Source organism: Carettochelys insculpta, chromosome 3, assembly GCF_033958435.1.
Source record: "Carettochelys insculpta isolate YL-2023 chromosome 3, ASM3395843v1, whole genome shotgun sequence".
NCBI lineage: Eukaryota > Metazoa > Chordata > Testudines > Carettochelyidae > Carettochelys > Carettochelys insculpta.
In genome coordinates, this window is record NC_134139.1 from 22,437,230 (window position 1) to 22,452,703 (window position 15,474).

Below are 15,474 nucleotides of genomic sequence, written 5' to 3' on the forward strand. Positions count from 1 at the left end.
ACTTGTGTTTATGTATATTTAATATTTAGATGGCTGAAATGTGATTGTAAGCAATAAACTACTTTTGTGAAGGCTTAAAAATCTTCACCCATATACAGTGCCAAGACTTTCTGGTGATATATTAAATCAGAACAAATATCAAACACCAGCCTCATCCTCAAAACACCCACTGTACTTACCTCTGACAGATAACAGTGAACCAGGACTTCAATGAGGAACTTTTAGACATTCCTTACCACCACTGCCTCACCCTTTGCTCTTCAAACTTTCATGTCAGCCACCTGGGACTCTCCCCCTGCTTAACCAAATTTTTTTTTACACACAACTACCTGTTTATTGTTCTGCCCAGCTGATTATTTGACCAGTTCACATGGCTCCCTCTGCACAGCCCCAGTAAAGAGAGCGAGAGTTGCTGGAATTTGCTTGCACCTATTCCCAAATTAATTTTAGTCCTTAATAGGAAAATTTGCCAGCTGATTCCAGTAACCTGGGTCTGAGATTCAGAACTACAAGTGGTTACTAGTTCCCAGATTTGTCTCTCTCAGGGTAACCACCTGGTAGAAGAGAAGCAGCTTTTGCACTTAGATTGCCACCTTCCTTTGCTTAGGGGGAGTTTCTGGAGACAAAAATTGTGCTCTGGCAGACTGGAGCGAATAAGCCCCTTACCTCCTTTTGCTGGAATATAGCAACTAGTCAGCAAGGGCCAAACTGCTCAACACACACCTGGTTCACATAACAGCTACTCCACAGAACTGGCTTCCTGAAATATGCTCTATCACTACAGCAAGAGCTAATTCAAACACTTCATCTAAAGAGTCAGTGAACATATTTTGAGTTCTCAAGAAAATGTGTATTAAGTTTCCTTCAAGGGTCACAAGCTGCCAATGGGTGTAATTTATAAAAACCCTGTTATGAAAAGGTAGCAAGTCTGTTTTGCTTCATTAGTGCAATGCATTCCTCCTTGAAGGTCTCACCACTTTTACTCTAGTCATTGCAATGCATGGGTGGTAGGGAGGAGAAATGGGTGGGTCACTGAGTAGGAACATGCATAACCCAAACCCCTGCCTCTTATTGTAATCCTGCAGGCTCTCTCCCCACCACAGAAAGTCCTAATGTTAGGTCTACATAATTAGGTCGACTTTAGCTGACTTATGTCAGTGTCTACATTACAGCCTTGCTCTCCAGGAGGAGTGTGCCCTACTATACAGGTATCATAACTCCACCTTCACAAGAAAGTAGGCCTTCTGTTAATATAGTTAAGTTAGTGCAGTGTCTGTGCCACTTACATCAGCTGTTTGGTGCCAATTTCATTGCAGGAGCCCCAGGTGGCTTGACCCTGCTGGGGAAGAGAACTCTTGCCTGCTGGACCCCATTCCTGGTCCCCCCCAGAAAATTCATAAGGCTGCCCAGATCTGGTGGGGAGCTGAAAAGCCCTGTGTTCCCCCAGCCTCACCATTCCTATTGAGAAATGTGGGGCAGGGTGGGGAGGGGGAACAGCCTGCTGGAAGGCTGTGAGGCAGCCAGGCTTCCAGCAGGCAGCTGACACATGGGATTTGCTTTGGTCAGTGGAAGTGTCTCTGTTGAGCACGTGGCCCATTGACCTAAAGAGGGTTATGGGAACATTTACCACCACAGCAGTTACCTCAGTACCTTTCAATTGACAAATATAGGTCCATTTACATTTCCAGTATACACACACTAAGACTGTAGACATGCTCTAACTGAAGTGTAGTGTGATGCAACATGGAGAAAGATGTGGCCCACCTGAAAGCCTGACTGTAACTTGCTAGTAGTTACAATGTGTATGTGAAAACATCAAGAAGCCCTGTGGCACTTTATAGGTCATAGACTAACAGATCTATTGGAGCATAAGCTTTTGTAGGCAAAGACGCTGCTTCCTCAGATGTGGCGTTTGTAGCACAGGTCCTTAGTTTGTGGCAAGCTGGGGTGTGGCTCTAGCCCACACTAGAGGTAAAAGTTCAAGAACTCTGCTAACATACTTCAGCAGTCTAACATGCTTTGATCCAGTCCTTTTTGAAAGAATGCGCATCAACACTGTTCATACCATCAGTCCATGAGACTGCAGCAAACTAGTGTGGTCTGGATTCATATCCCAGCTTGCCACAAAGTAGATGGCTGTGGCGACAAGTCCTTAGGGTATGTCTAAATGCCCTGTAGACATGTCCACCTAGCTTGCGCTAGCTGACTCAGGCTTGGGCAGTGCTCTCATTGCTGTGTGAAGGTCTGGGCTGGAGCCTGGGCTCTAAAACCCTGTGAGTTAAGGAGAGTCCCAGGGCTCAGACCCAAGCCCAGAAGCTTACACAGCTGTGCAACAGTTGTGCAGTCTGACTCTGACCTTAGGCCAGCTGCAGGTTTTTCTTTGCTGTGTAGACATCCCAGAGAGGCTTATCTGAAATGCAGCATGTTGCAAAGTGCTGTGCTGCAACTCCCCCACGTGGACATTGCTGGCATGACCTAAAAGGCACCTAACACGTTAAAAAAGCAGTTACAGACTGACACGGATACCTCTGACTAACTCATTAATATAGTCTGAGCCAAAGCTAGGTGCCTTTTAGGTTGCACCTGCAGTGTCCATGGGTGGCAGTTACATGGCACCACTTTGTTGCATGCTGCAGTTTCTTGCCCCCCACCCTTCCCCTGGGTCATCTGAACCGTCAGGCTGTACACATGAGCCCTTGGACTTGTCAGTACTAAGAATGATCTTACAAAACAATTTGTTTTGCTGTTGAGACCAGAATTAGTGTTATATTATTCAAGTTCCAAAGAAAAAAATAATCTGCATTTCACTAGACATTCAACTTAACTTCTTACCTCAATACCATCAAACTCAAACTTGAGAACTGGTACATAGGCATCTTCTATTGCCTGTAAAGCAGAAAGGGAAAAACCTCAAATAGTTTTTGCATTTTTAAAAGCAAGTCTTCTGTTCCAGCTCCTGACCTTCTGTTAGCCCCTGGCTTGAGGCTGGAAAAGTATTTCACCAATATTTTAAAATAGTAACACAAGTTACTAACTTTTACATATATTCAATACCAGGTGGAAAGTCTACTTTTTAAAAAAAAAAAAAAAAAGGCTTACATTTGTCTATTGTAATCACACAGATTGCAACTGACAGCAGTTAACGCTCAGCTATTGTTAACATCAAGAACAGCTTTATTTGACTTCTCTGGTACTCTAAAGTTTGCATTACTTGGCTTGCCTTGAAATTTGTTTCAGATGCGAGCATAGGAATGGCTAAACTACAGCAGCAGTCCTTCTAGCCCAATATCCAGTCTTCTACCTATGCCAACCAACCAAAAAGAAATGGAGAACTGAGCAACTTAAAGTGATCCATCCCGTCATCCAGGTCCAGGTTCTGGAAACTGGAAGTGTAGGGATACTCAGTGTATGGGGTTTCATCTGTGACCATCTTATGTAATAGTCATTGACACCTACCCTGAGCTCATCTTTTTTTTTTTTTTTTTTAGATCAGCGTTCTACTTTTGGCCTTCACAACATCCTATGACAACAAGTACCACAGGTTAACCGTACAAAGCAGCACTTCCTGATGTTTTAAACCTGCCTGCTCTCACTGGGCGACTCCGGTGCCATTGGAAGGGGTAAACACTTCCTTATTCACTTTCTTCACACCACTCATGACTTTTATAAACCTCTATCATTTTCCCCTTAGTTTTCTGTTTTCTACACCAAGCAGTCTCCAGGTGGTTGTTTTTTTAAACCCTCTTCATATAGAATCTAGTTTATGCCCCTACTAATTCGTGTTGTCCTTCTTTGTGCTCTTGTTAATTTCAGTGTTTGGAAGATGGGGTAAAAAGCCCTGCATGCAACACTCAGTGTGGGGGCATACCAGGAATTATAGTGGCATGATGATATTTTCTGTTTAATCATCTCTTTCCTAAATGTTCATAGCTGTCAGCTATTTTAGATGGCCATCACACATTGAATATATGTTTCCAGAATACTATCTATGATGACTCCAAGGGCCCTTTCTAGAGAGTTAGTTTATACACCACTTTTACAAAGCACTTGGGGTGATATTTATAAAAGGTATACTTGTAACTCACGCACCTACGTGCGGTTAACTGTCCTGTGTAGTGGTATCTAGACCACTTTATAGACAAATAGTAAGTGTCCTCTACAGCCTAAACTGACAGGCCTTTAGCTTAACCTGTAGCAGTGCCTGCACTAAGCTCCAGAAGTCCCAGGTTTGAGATTGCCTGTGGGCAGCTACATACATATTGCATGCAACATTCCATCTCATAGGCCATGTTGTTATCCAGTCAAGTGAGGTTCTTTTGAAACGCTGCTCAGACAACTTTGGACTCTACTATCTTGAATACTTTTGTATTGTCTACAAAGGTGTTCATTTCACAAGTCCTAGTACAGGTCTTTGGAGGGACCCCATTGTTTGCATGTTTCCATTATAGAAATGGACTGTTTTAATTTGGTTTTCTTGTAAGCAGTTACAAAGCCTTGAGTAGCCCTTCCTTCTTATCCCATGAAGGCTTAGTTTGCTAGAGAGACTTTAGTGATGGACCTTGTCAAGAATTTCTGGAAGTCCAACTCCAAAATCTACTGGATCGTCTTCATCTAGATGCTTTACACCTTCAAAGAAGTCTAATAAATTGATATGACATGACTTCTCTTTACTAAATCCCCACAGACTGTAGACTTGGGCTGTTTGACCAACAACATACGCATAGATAAAGAAGCACAAGAGTCAGCAGGTTTCCAAAAACATGCATTGTCAAAGGAGTTTTTGTTTTGGGAAATTGTGAGTGCATCAGAAGATTGAGAAGACACTTCATCCCAGATAAGCCCCTTTAGGGGAGGAACTGTTCTTGGTTTGATTTTCTTCTTTTTTTATGGAGAAGGGATAGCTCAGTGGTTTGAGCATTGGCCTGCTAAACCCAGGGTTGCGAGTTTAATCCTTGAGGAGGCCATTTAGGGATTGGGGCAAATGGATGTCAGGGATGGTGCTTGGTCCTGCAAAGAGAACAGGGGACTGGACTAGATGACCTCCTAAGGTCCCTTCCAGCTCCAGAAAATGTGTATCTTTGAAAATAATATCATGTAATGTGGAAATGCTTCCTGGGAGGGAAGGAAGGTCTGTGGGTATGGGTGGCAGTAGAGAAGGGTTGGGAACTCAGGATGAGGAGTGGGAGTGACAAGGTGAGGGATGACTTGGAGGTAGGTGGCAAGACTACAGGAACAGGGTGTTTGTCAATCTCATTCTCCTTTCCCATATATAGGCTAGGCTGTAGGAGATACCTGCCTCTGAGGGTGTCTAGACCCTTTTCAGATCTAGGGTGAGGGAGGGGGCTTATCAGATCTTCCCTTCACTCCCTCTCCCCCAAGCTGTCATCTGAGGAAGTCACATTCCTCTGGGTGGAGGGCTGAGAACAAGCACACTCAGAACATGCACCAGGAACACAGCTGAGAACCAGCAAGCTTCATGCCTATAACATGTTTGGGAGAGGAGAAAACAGCTACATAGATGAATGCAGCTATTTACACATGAGCCTTTCTTTTAGGCTATATTATGTGTTACAGGGGACAGCATGAGGGGAGACTGCTGTCTCTACTCCTCCCATGGGTCAGTTTACCATAAGCATTATGGACTAAAACTACCAGTTACTCAGTTCAAATGGGAAACATCCGTGGGGCAGGTTTAAAGGTTGCAGTCCTGATGTTCCCTTGGGCCTCAGTATAAGACAACGTGAGGGGGGTGTTTAAGCTGCATTGAAACCTTAATTTTTAATAAAAAGAAATCAAGCATTTAAAATTCAGAAAAAGTGCCAAAATTAAAGGTTGCCTGATCAGCCTTAATTTGACCCCCTTGTGGGCCTTCAGAATGCTACAGTTTTAATTAGTTCTTTCTTCAGGACTCCTGCCAGAGTGCATAGGATGGACCTGTGCCAAGCAGGAAGCGGGGATGTATACTAATAGTCTGTTCCTATAGGACCTCTGCTTCATGCAACAGAAGCTGGAAGCATGTAACATACAAGCATCAGGACCAGTGCAGGCCTATGTGCAGGAATTTGAGGGGTGGGAGGATGACTTTTTGTAAATATGGACCACCCTTCACACAGCAGGCCCTGCTCCTCTCCCCCACACAGCTCCCCATCGGGGCCTGCTTCCCTCACCCCACCCCCACTCAGCCCAAAGAGCCCCCAGCTCAGACTGAACCCCCTCCCCCACAAGGCCCCAGTTTCTCCCCCAAACAGTCCCCTACCTCAGTCCAGACACCTCCCACCCAGCCCAAGGACCCCTCTACCCTGTCCCAGCTTATTCAGAACACCTCCCCCATTTGGCCCAGAAAGGAGGGGTAGGATTACCAGCAGCTGGGGGCAGGCAGGTAGCAGGAAAGAGCCACAAAGGATCACCTTCCTGTGGCCTCCCTCACCCCTTCCCAGCACTCACCCTGCAACGTTCCTTCTCAGCCTCCTGATCCCTGCTTCTCCATGAGTGCCTGGGAGACCTCCAGCTGCCCAGTGGGGCTCAGCAGGCCAGGAGGCAGCAAATGCCATGTGGCGAGTGCTGGGTTGGGGAAGAAGGCTGTAGGGAGGTGATCCCCTATGGGTGCTGCTGCCACTGTCTGCCCAGGTAATCCCCAGTCAGGGAGGGGGCATTTTAGCACCCACTACAACCCCCTCTGTACAGGACTACAGTATTCCCTGTAAGATGTATGATTAAGCAGCCACCTAGGAGACATTCAAATGCTGCCCAGTTGATTAGTTATGTGCCTACGGCCAGCAGCATGTGTTTCTACTAATGGTGCACAAAGTTTGGTTCTGTGTCTGAATGAAAACATAAGAGGGAACACTGCATGGGACTGTAGGCAGAGGAAGATTGTTTTCTGGTTAAAGCAGCTAAATACGGTTGTGGATAACTGGAGTCTATCCCTGCTTCTACTACCTAGATTAAGCTACTTAAAACCAAAACCGTGACTAAATGTGAGTTCCTCATTATCTGGATGACCAACTTTAGATCCTAGGTTGGATTCTGCAGAAATGCTGAGCATTCAGCTGCAAGTGAAATCAACAGGAACTGTGACTGGAATGTGTCAAGTACCATATAATGCTAAACACCTATGATATACTTTTTCAGAGGCTAAAAACTGGGTACACAAAGTTAGTGGAAACTTAACCTGAATCTTCATCTCAGATCACCCTCCAGGAAACAGATAATAGACCTTTCCTCACATCAAAGAAAGTTTGTGAAGATTAATGCTTATGAAACACTCAGATATAGGGATAAGCACCATGAGTAAGTTAATTCATTGTTCAGAGCAGAAGTTTTTATCCAATGACACAAGAGGCATGGGACCATATGCTCAATGAGAAAATACTCAACGGCTGCTGACTATTTGAGCTTCATCAAATCTGTGCAGCTGAAAAAATATACTGTGATCATCTAATTAGCCACTCTTGTAATGGGGTTGATTAAAGTTGCACAGGAAAGTTGGATTCCTAGCCAGAGCACTTGACTTTACAACCTTTGCATTTTATCAGTCAGGAGTACAACACTATTTAAAGAGTGCTGTAATTAATTAAAATCAGTTGGTTTAAGAGTTCCAGATGAATTCCTTCCTTTAACACAAGAGTTTTACTACTCCAAATTCATGTAGAATACTTACTCTTAAAGTCCTGATTCCATCTTGAACCTTTAGCTTTTCAACGAATGACTGAAAGAAGTCTGCTCTTTCCACATGTCTAGGAGCAACACAAAGAGCATCTATGTCAGCACCTGCAAAAACATCCCATAGGTCTTCAGTTAATCAAGCAGCTACTTTGAAACCATGTATGACTAGACACTATGAGAAAGGACATACCTTTGGTGTGTACTCCAAGCCTATAGGAGCCAAATGTGAATATTTTTCCACCAGCATTTGCTATGACTGAAGGTGGGAGGTGCTATGAATAGAGCAGAAATACAAGTTTAAAATACAGCCTCTGTTTCCAATATTTAAAGCCATACAAGTTATATTAGCACTATGAGCAAGCTCCTTTAATTTGGCCTTTTTTGGTAGTTAGTAAGATTGCAACAAATAAAGTGCAGTTAAATTTGAGAATAAGGTCACAGGAATTTCTAAACAAAAGTAAGTCACTATTTTAGCTTGCCTTAATGAAGAGCAACACAGGTTGCTCAGGTAGAAACGGTTGCCACTAGGGTAAGAAGCTGTGCTATTTAATGTCTGAAGCCAACTGAAGTAAATATAAAATCATGGTGGTCATCACTGCCTGACAAATGTACAAAAGCTACAATGGACGCATTTATTATCATATTCGCATCTGTAGCATAGATACCACTTTCCATGCAGATGAACTTGTAGACATGTAAAAAGTTAAATGCAGCCAGTGTAGAATATAAAAATGGATCATAACTGATGAGCTACAAGTTAGTTTTTACCTCTAGACTGAGATTTTTAACACTTTGGTCAAGACTAGAGAATGTCTCTGCTCTGAAAGGCATCTTGGCAGGATTACATTTTACTTGATTCAGAGAGGGTAGCTGTGTTAGTCTGGTTCAGGAAAAGCAATGAGGAGCCCTGTAGCACTTTAAAAGACTAATAAATTTATTTGGGCATAAGCTTAAGTGGGCTGGAGCTCACCTCATCAGTTGTATGAAGTGGAGACTTCCTTCTTTGCATGGTCATAGCTCCCTGCCAACCTGAAGTTCTCCCTTTTTGGTAGCCTCACCTTCTTATCAGCTGAGGAGACTGGGCCACATCCGCCATGAACTGGCTCTCTGCATGGTAACATAACACTCCTATTTTTCCTGTGTACCTACCCCTGCCACACTGCAATTTCCACTTCATGTACCTGATGAAATTGACTCCAGGCCACAAAAGCTTATGCTCCAATATATTTGTTAGTCTTAGGTGCTACAAGACTCCTTACTGATTTTAGTTGATAGAAAGCAATAAATGTCAAGTTTAGGATCCACTAAACTTGAGAAGACACCATCAATCTTAACAGTGGGCATGCCTGCCAGCTGGGATCAGGTGTCACTGGTTCTGCAATCATTCAGGGAACCCTCTGCAGCCTTGCTGCTACTTGCAGAGGGCCTAAGAACTAGTGCCTGAAGGGATCAGGGGCCACAAAAGGTGGGGAAGGAAGGGAGGCAGGCTGGCTGTGATTTTAGCAGGCCACAAGGCAGACATGTTGGTATTGGCTTCTTAATCTAGGTAGCTAAACTCTTCCAAGCTTTAACTTGAATGACAATTGCTACAAGTCTATTACCCAATATATAGATGCAAACTGTATTATTTCCTTGCAGAAAGTCAGAAGGCAGAATCTAGGGGGAGGGGGGAAAAAAAAGACAGAATTCTAACTACAAAGGCAAGAAAATAAATTGAATAGTAGAAATAAAGCACTTGTTCTTTTAAATTGTTGCTTAAATTGGAATTTTTAAGATGTTTACCTTACTCTCACTGAGTTCTGAAATCCATTCTTTGACTAATTTATTCAATTTACCAAGAACCATCAGCCTGTAATGAGAATCATCATTAGACTTAGTTTTAAAATAGATTCAAGCAATGTGTTTCAATTGTATTAAAAATTACACCTGTGATTTAGTTCTTCTTCATCTTCAAATACTCCAAATGGCTTCATGGCTTCAATTAATTTCTGAGTGTAAATATAATCTATTTCCTTAGGAGGAGTCAAACTAATTGGAGATGTTATTCCATAGTGCTTCTGAGGCCGATTCTCCAGCATAGAATTTCTGTTGAAGGAAACCATAATATTAAATATAACCAATGCCAGACATGGTGTATCTACTACAGCCATTGGTTACAAGAAGCCAGACTGAATCCTGACAGAAGAGAAAACAACAATTATCCATAAATTAAGTCAAATGCTAGAGGACAAATTAATGGCACTGCAATGAAAGCATTATATTTTAGCAACCAATTAGATTTAAGAGAAAAAAATTTACTGCTGCTATACTCAAGATCCTAATTCAAACCATTTACATATCAAGACAGTTGGATGAAGCTTATCTGTACTGGCCCAATTTATTTCCTGCTACCATCAAACCCTGCAAGATGAAGACATATGCAGCAAACATCTCACTTCTGGCTTACTTTTAGTTATGTATTACATACAATTAACCCACATCAGCTAAGTAAAATTAGCCTTAAAAATCATTTTCTGAGAAAAGTAGTGGCAGCCTGTCTGGGGACATGACTGAAGTACCTGTCTCTGAAACAAATTATCTTACTGGGAAGACCCCACTGCCACTCCACCACCAGCTCCCAGGTAGGGCTAGAGGGGACATATGGAACAGGAAAAATGGTAAGAAATGGGCTGTGGGGAAGCCCATTTACTAGCAGTAAGAGGGAGACAGGGAGTGCCAGGCTTCTTCCTTCACTTCAGGAGTGCTGCATAACATTCTGCAGCAGCAGACTGAGATGCATGAATCATTTTGAACCTCTGAAATGAGCAGTCTCCATACCCCACTGTGGTAAGCTTGGAAAGGCCATGCAAGAAAGGAAGGTGGTGGAGGCAGTAAAGAATATGCGTACCAACTAGAGCCCGGAAGTGTCAGGAGCCCAAACTGCCTGCTCCAAATCTTGACATACCATGTGGGGAAAGAGGCTCTGCACACCTAGCTATAGTACAGGAGGACAGCAGAGATAGTGACCACATGGCCCTATGGCAAATACAGGACACCGCCTCCAGGGATGGGGGGTTGCTGTTCCATGTCAGGGCTCCTCAGGGATGGGGGCAGCTGCCCCACAGTGAGGCATCAGGGATGGGGACTCTACAGCCTCTTGCTGAGGAGGAGTGGAGAATGGGTGCTCCATAACCTCCCAACAGTGGGGTGCCAGGGAATGATGAGGCTGCCCTGTGGCAGAGCTCACTGGCAGTGGGGGCTGCTGCTGTGGGGTGCCAGAGAATGGAGCAGCCTCCCAGTGTAGGAGCTGGCAACAGGGGCTGCTGTCTTCAGACAGTGCGTGCCAGGGAACAGGAGCCCTACAAAATACAAGACAATTAGACCATTCTTTTAAAGTTGCAATGCCTGTGAGACAGCATGAATAAGGGACTGTCCGGGGTGTGGGGGGGAAAGAGAGAACAGATAGTCACCTGAGATATAAAGTTGCCCCTTCTTCTCAACAGATCATGCTCAGATGAAGACATTTTATAGTGATTGAACGAAGCCTGAAACAATCAATCACTCTGGACTTGTGAACTGTGCTATTTATGTCAATTGATGTTCTCAGCCTCTTCTCCACATCCCTCCCATCTCAGGTTCAGCAAGGCTCCCCTGGCAGAACCCGATTAATTCAAGTTCTTGAACAAGTTAGGAACACTTTTTCCCCTAGGGAAGATAAGACTGGAGAGAAAACTGATAGGGAAAACACATGTCAATCAGTTTGTGTTGGTCCTAAACTAAAGTTTGTTTTCTCATGTTTACAGAATTATCTGTGGCTCCATCACAAAGGATTAGCTGGAGAAAACAGCTCCTCAATGCTGGGACTGAGTCAGGCATTAATGCCTCTGTCAAAGAGGGGAGAAAAAAAGTTCAGACATTTCCTGATTGACAGATGAGCTCAGGGGCACTGATTTACAATTTCAAACGTTAGAAGGGGAAGAGAGAGAAGTACAATGCAGGGACTAAAGTAGCTTCATCTCTTACACATTTGTGAATTATTTCTAATCTGCATTTCTCTGGTTTTAGCTTTCAGCTGCTGGTTCTTATTATGCCTTTCTCTGCTAGATTAAACAGCTCTTTAGCACCTGGTATTTTTCCATGCACAGCAGTGGCTACAGAGTAATCAGTCACATCAACTTTTTTTAATTAATGGTTTAACTCAACAGATTGCCTTGCATTGAGACTTAAATAGATCAGGCTCTTCAGTCCTCAGACCATTTTTATGGCTCTTTTCTACACTCAAATTGCTCAGTCCTTTTTAAATATTGACAAGAGAACTCTATGAAAGTATTCTACTACCAGTCTTACGAGTGCTGTATACAGAGGTAAAAATCCAGTCTCTATTCCTATTTACTAACATCCCTGTTTATATATGCAAGCATTGGATATGGCATATTTTCCCCCAAAGAACATTGCACTGGGAACTCACACTGAGTTGCTTGCCTGCCATGATACAGAATATGGACCCTAAAAGGATTTAGGTAAGCATGAACTGTGTTACTTGTTCCTAATTACATCATTTGGCTGTATTAAAATGCATTTCTATGAATATGCAGTTTACAAAAGGATGCAGCTCCCTCTGTACAACTGTACTGGCTTCATTTACCAATTACCCATATATCATCTGCATATTTTAATCAGCGGTCATTTCATGTTATCCATTACACTAAACCTATGCAGTTAATCTTTTTCTTGTACAGTAATCTCAAATAGAATCCACTTTGTATGACAACACATTTTCCCTAAGACCACATTGATGGGCATTAATTATTTCTCCTTTTAATTCTCTGTTGAATCCCATGTTTTGGGCAAGACTGGGGTCAAGCTAACTGACCTATACATGACCATGTTATTCAATTCTTCCATTTTGAGCACTAGTACAACAATATTATCCCACTTCTGGAATATTCCTGTTATTCCAAACTTTAATAAACCACAGCATCAGCCAACTCTTCATCATGGTGTGGCTAGAATATTGAAAAAAAAGTTCTAATGTTGACATCAGGACACATTGCTTTTAATGAGCACTAAACTAGCTAAGTTTTGAGTGGCTTTAAAAGCAGCAAGTCTTGTCTAGATTAGATTTGTCAGTACTAGCACACCTTTATAGCCCCACCTAGCCTAAGTGATATTTAAAATAGAATTTGCTATTTTTAAAAGATCTGCCTTCACTAGGTTAGGGAAAAGGTCAGCTCAGCAGAAGAGGAACAAAATGAATGGAAGGAACCTCATCACATAGCCACTGCTGAGAACAGATGCTGAGTGTGAGACAGGCCCAGTGAGGATCCATACACTCCCTTAGCAGTACTACATGGAATGGGCCAATGAAAGGACATTGGCCTCAAGCAGCCACATTTCCAAGCAATGGGAAGGAGTGTTGTGAATCAGCATGAGTGGATTACAGGTGGAAAGGAGGAAGAGTCTCCCCAGATTCCAGAAGACCAGTAAACATAAGGAAAGGGTCAGTCTGCCAAAGTAGGGCTCCTATAGGAGTCTCATGCCAACCCTGCTTAAGGTTTCCTAAATATGACCCCAGGACCTCCCCCACCCTGGATAACAACACTCAGGGAGAGTCTCTGGGTCAGCCCCTGACCCAAGAAACATGGAGGAGAAGGCCCAGAAAAAGTAGCGTGTGGGGTCAATAATCACCTACAGAACCAGCAAAAAAATCCAGGGGCCACTCCCAAAATAAAGTAGCTCCTCTCCAAAACCAACCTGCCTCTGCATTCAGCCTTTATATAGTATGACCAGCACACTCGGCAAACGGGCCACAGCCTTGCCAAAAACACCTGCAGGGAAACCACCCCCACCTCAGCCTGTGGGGAGGAAGTTAATAGACATACAGGACTCCCTACACATATCCTGTCCTTAGGACTCTTCAGTCTTTTGGAGGAGACTCCCGTACAGACTCCTTCAGGGCCTTGCGTCAACTTTTCTAAGGCTTTGGAAGAGGGGACCTGGACTCTGGTCCCAGAAAAAGTGGCTTCCCCCCAGAAACAAACAGCCTGAGGAAAAACACAGAGGCTTGGGGAAAGCAACAAAGTCCAAAGACCTCTCCCAGACAATCAAGAGAGGGGGACCCTAGAGATCATCTCCAAAGCTATCCTGCAGCCCCTAGCTCTGCTCTAGAGCTGCCCGGAAGATAGTTACCCTCCTAGCTGCAAGCTCCATGTGTGTCAAACTGACTAACACTCCACTCCAAAAACAATCCAGTCCCATGGCCCAACTTTCATAAGGTGCAGTGTAACATGCTTTGCAACCTAGTGAAACCTCCCCTGGTCACAGCCTTCCCAGCAGCCCCTGCAGGATAAGTCCATCTGCCACAAACCTGTCTGCCCTTTCTTTCGGGGGAGGGGGAAAGCCTCCCTCACACAGACCCCTCACACAAACCCTGCCACCAGCCCTCCTCATTCATTGGCCTGGGAGAGCAAGACTTCCTCACACAGGTACTGCCTGAGATCCTCACGCTTGCTGTGGAGGTAGGGAGAGGAAAGACTCCCTCACACAACTCATTCCCTAGTTCCCCTCACTCACTGAGGGGGGAGGCTCCTTCATACAGGGAAACCCTGCCCCAAGTCAATGCTCATGGGTGGGAGAAGGGAGAGTCTCTCAGACCTCTGCCCCAGGCCCCTCATTCACTGGAGATTAATTTTATATTGACATCTGTCCTTTGTAGGTGCAGGATGTTGCCTTACAGAGGAAGGCATGAGCAGGGGCTCTCATTGGCTTCCATACATACAGGCACCTATCCTAAGAGTAAAGCCATAGCCAAGGTGAGCACACAGGCTTGGCACTGAAAGGCATATGCTGCCTTCAGTCATCTTAGTCAGTGGTTCTCAAGTGTCATGGTACCATGAACCCCATCTGACAATGAAAATTGTTACATGACCCCACGAGGGAGCCTGAGGTCTTAGTCCTACCACCCTAGGCCACAGCCAAAGGGCAAGGGGTTCCACTCCAGGTAAGGTGGTGTAACCTGAGCCCCACAACCCAGAGTGGAAACCCTTAGGCTTTGGCCCAGGGTGTCCAGGCTCAGGCTTCAATGAATCTCATGCTGTGGCTTCATCCCCAGGCCAGGCCACACCAGCTTTGATGGCCCCATTAAGATAGTCATTACCCACTTTGGGGGCCCAAACCACTACTTGAGAACAACAGGTCTCAGTGAACGCTGATTCAGATGCCAGCGATGGTGCCTTAAGTGTTGACTCTGTCTCTGCCCAGCAAATCACTTAAAGAAGGAAGCAGACCCAGATGGGGTATAGAGAGACGTCTAGAGTTTAAGGAAGAGCCTGGCCAACTGCTTTGCCACAGCATAGCTTCTCTAGGGTCTAATTCCCCTCCTCAAGTGTTCTCCCTAACACACCAGGCAACAAGGGGAGAGAAAACAAACAAGTCTGGAGACCACCCCCAACAGCCTGGGAAGACAGACAACCCCAGAAAAATAGTTAGGTTTAAGAACACCTGACATAGCTACAGCAGGGGGCACCCCCTGCAACTTCATTGCCATTACAAGATAGTACCACCACCACCACCACCACCACACAACTGTCCAGCCAGTCCTCACCCACACATCTCCTTCATAGCCTCCACTGCACATGTGAAAACAACCAACACCGTGCTCCCAAAGCAAGCTGCCACTAGCCCCTCCCTGCCTCTATATAGTGCCACACCTCTGCCAATCACTGCGTTCTCAGCACGGCCAGACACTTCCCCGCCCTTCCCTCAGCCTGTAGCCTATTGGGGAATGTAAATATAACCTACATACCTAATAGGTGGGGTTCTTCATGTAGT

At 44.5% G+C, this 15,474-nt stretch overlaps 1 protein-coding gene across 1 annotated transcript in view; it reads right to left on the reverse strand.

The window, feature by feature from the left end:
* Positions 1-14,390, reverse strand: part of PAPOLG (poly(A) polymerase gamma) — a 47,224-nt gene extending 32,834 nt beyond the window's left edge. The window contains exons 1-6 of the mRNA XM_074988493.1: positions 14,323-14,390; positions 9,592-9,750; positions 9,448-9,514; positions 7,856-7,937; positions 7,661-7,770; positions 2,833-2,886 (exon numbers count right to left, since the gene is read on the reverse strand). Of these exons, the coding sequence (XP_074844594.1) occupies positions 2,833-2,886; positions 7,661-7,770; positions 7,856-7,937; positions 9,448-9,514; positions 9,592-9,750; positions 14,323-14,390 (540 nt within the window). The remainder of the gene's footprint in view (positions 1-2,832; positions 2,887-7,660; positions 7,771-7,855; positions 7,938-9,447; positions 9,515-9,591; positions 9,751-14,322) is intronic.
* Between the last annotated feature and the right edge of the window lie 1,084 nt (positions 14,391-15,474).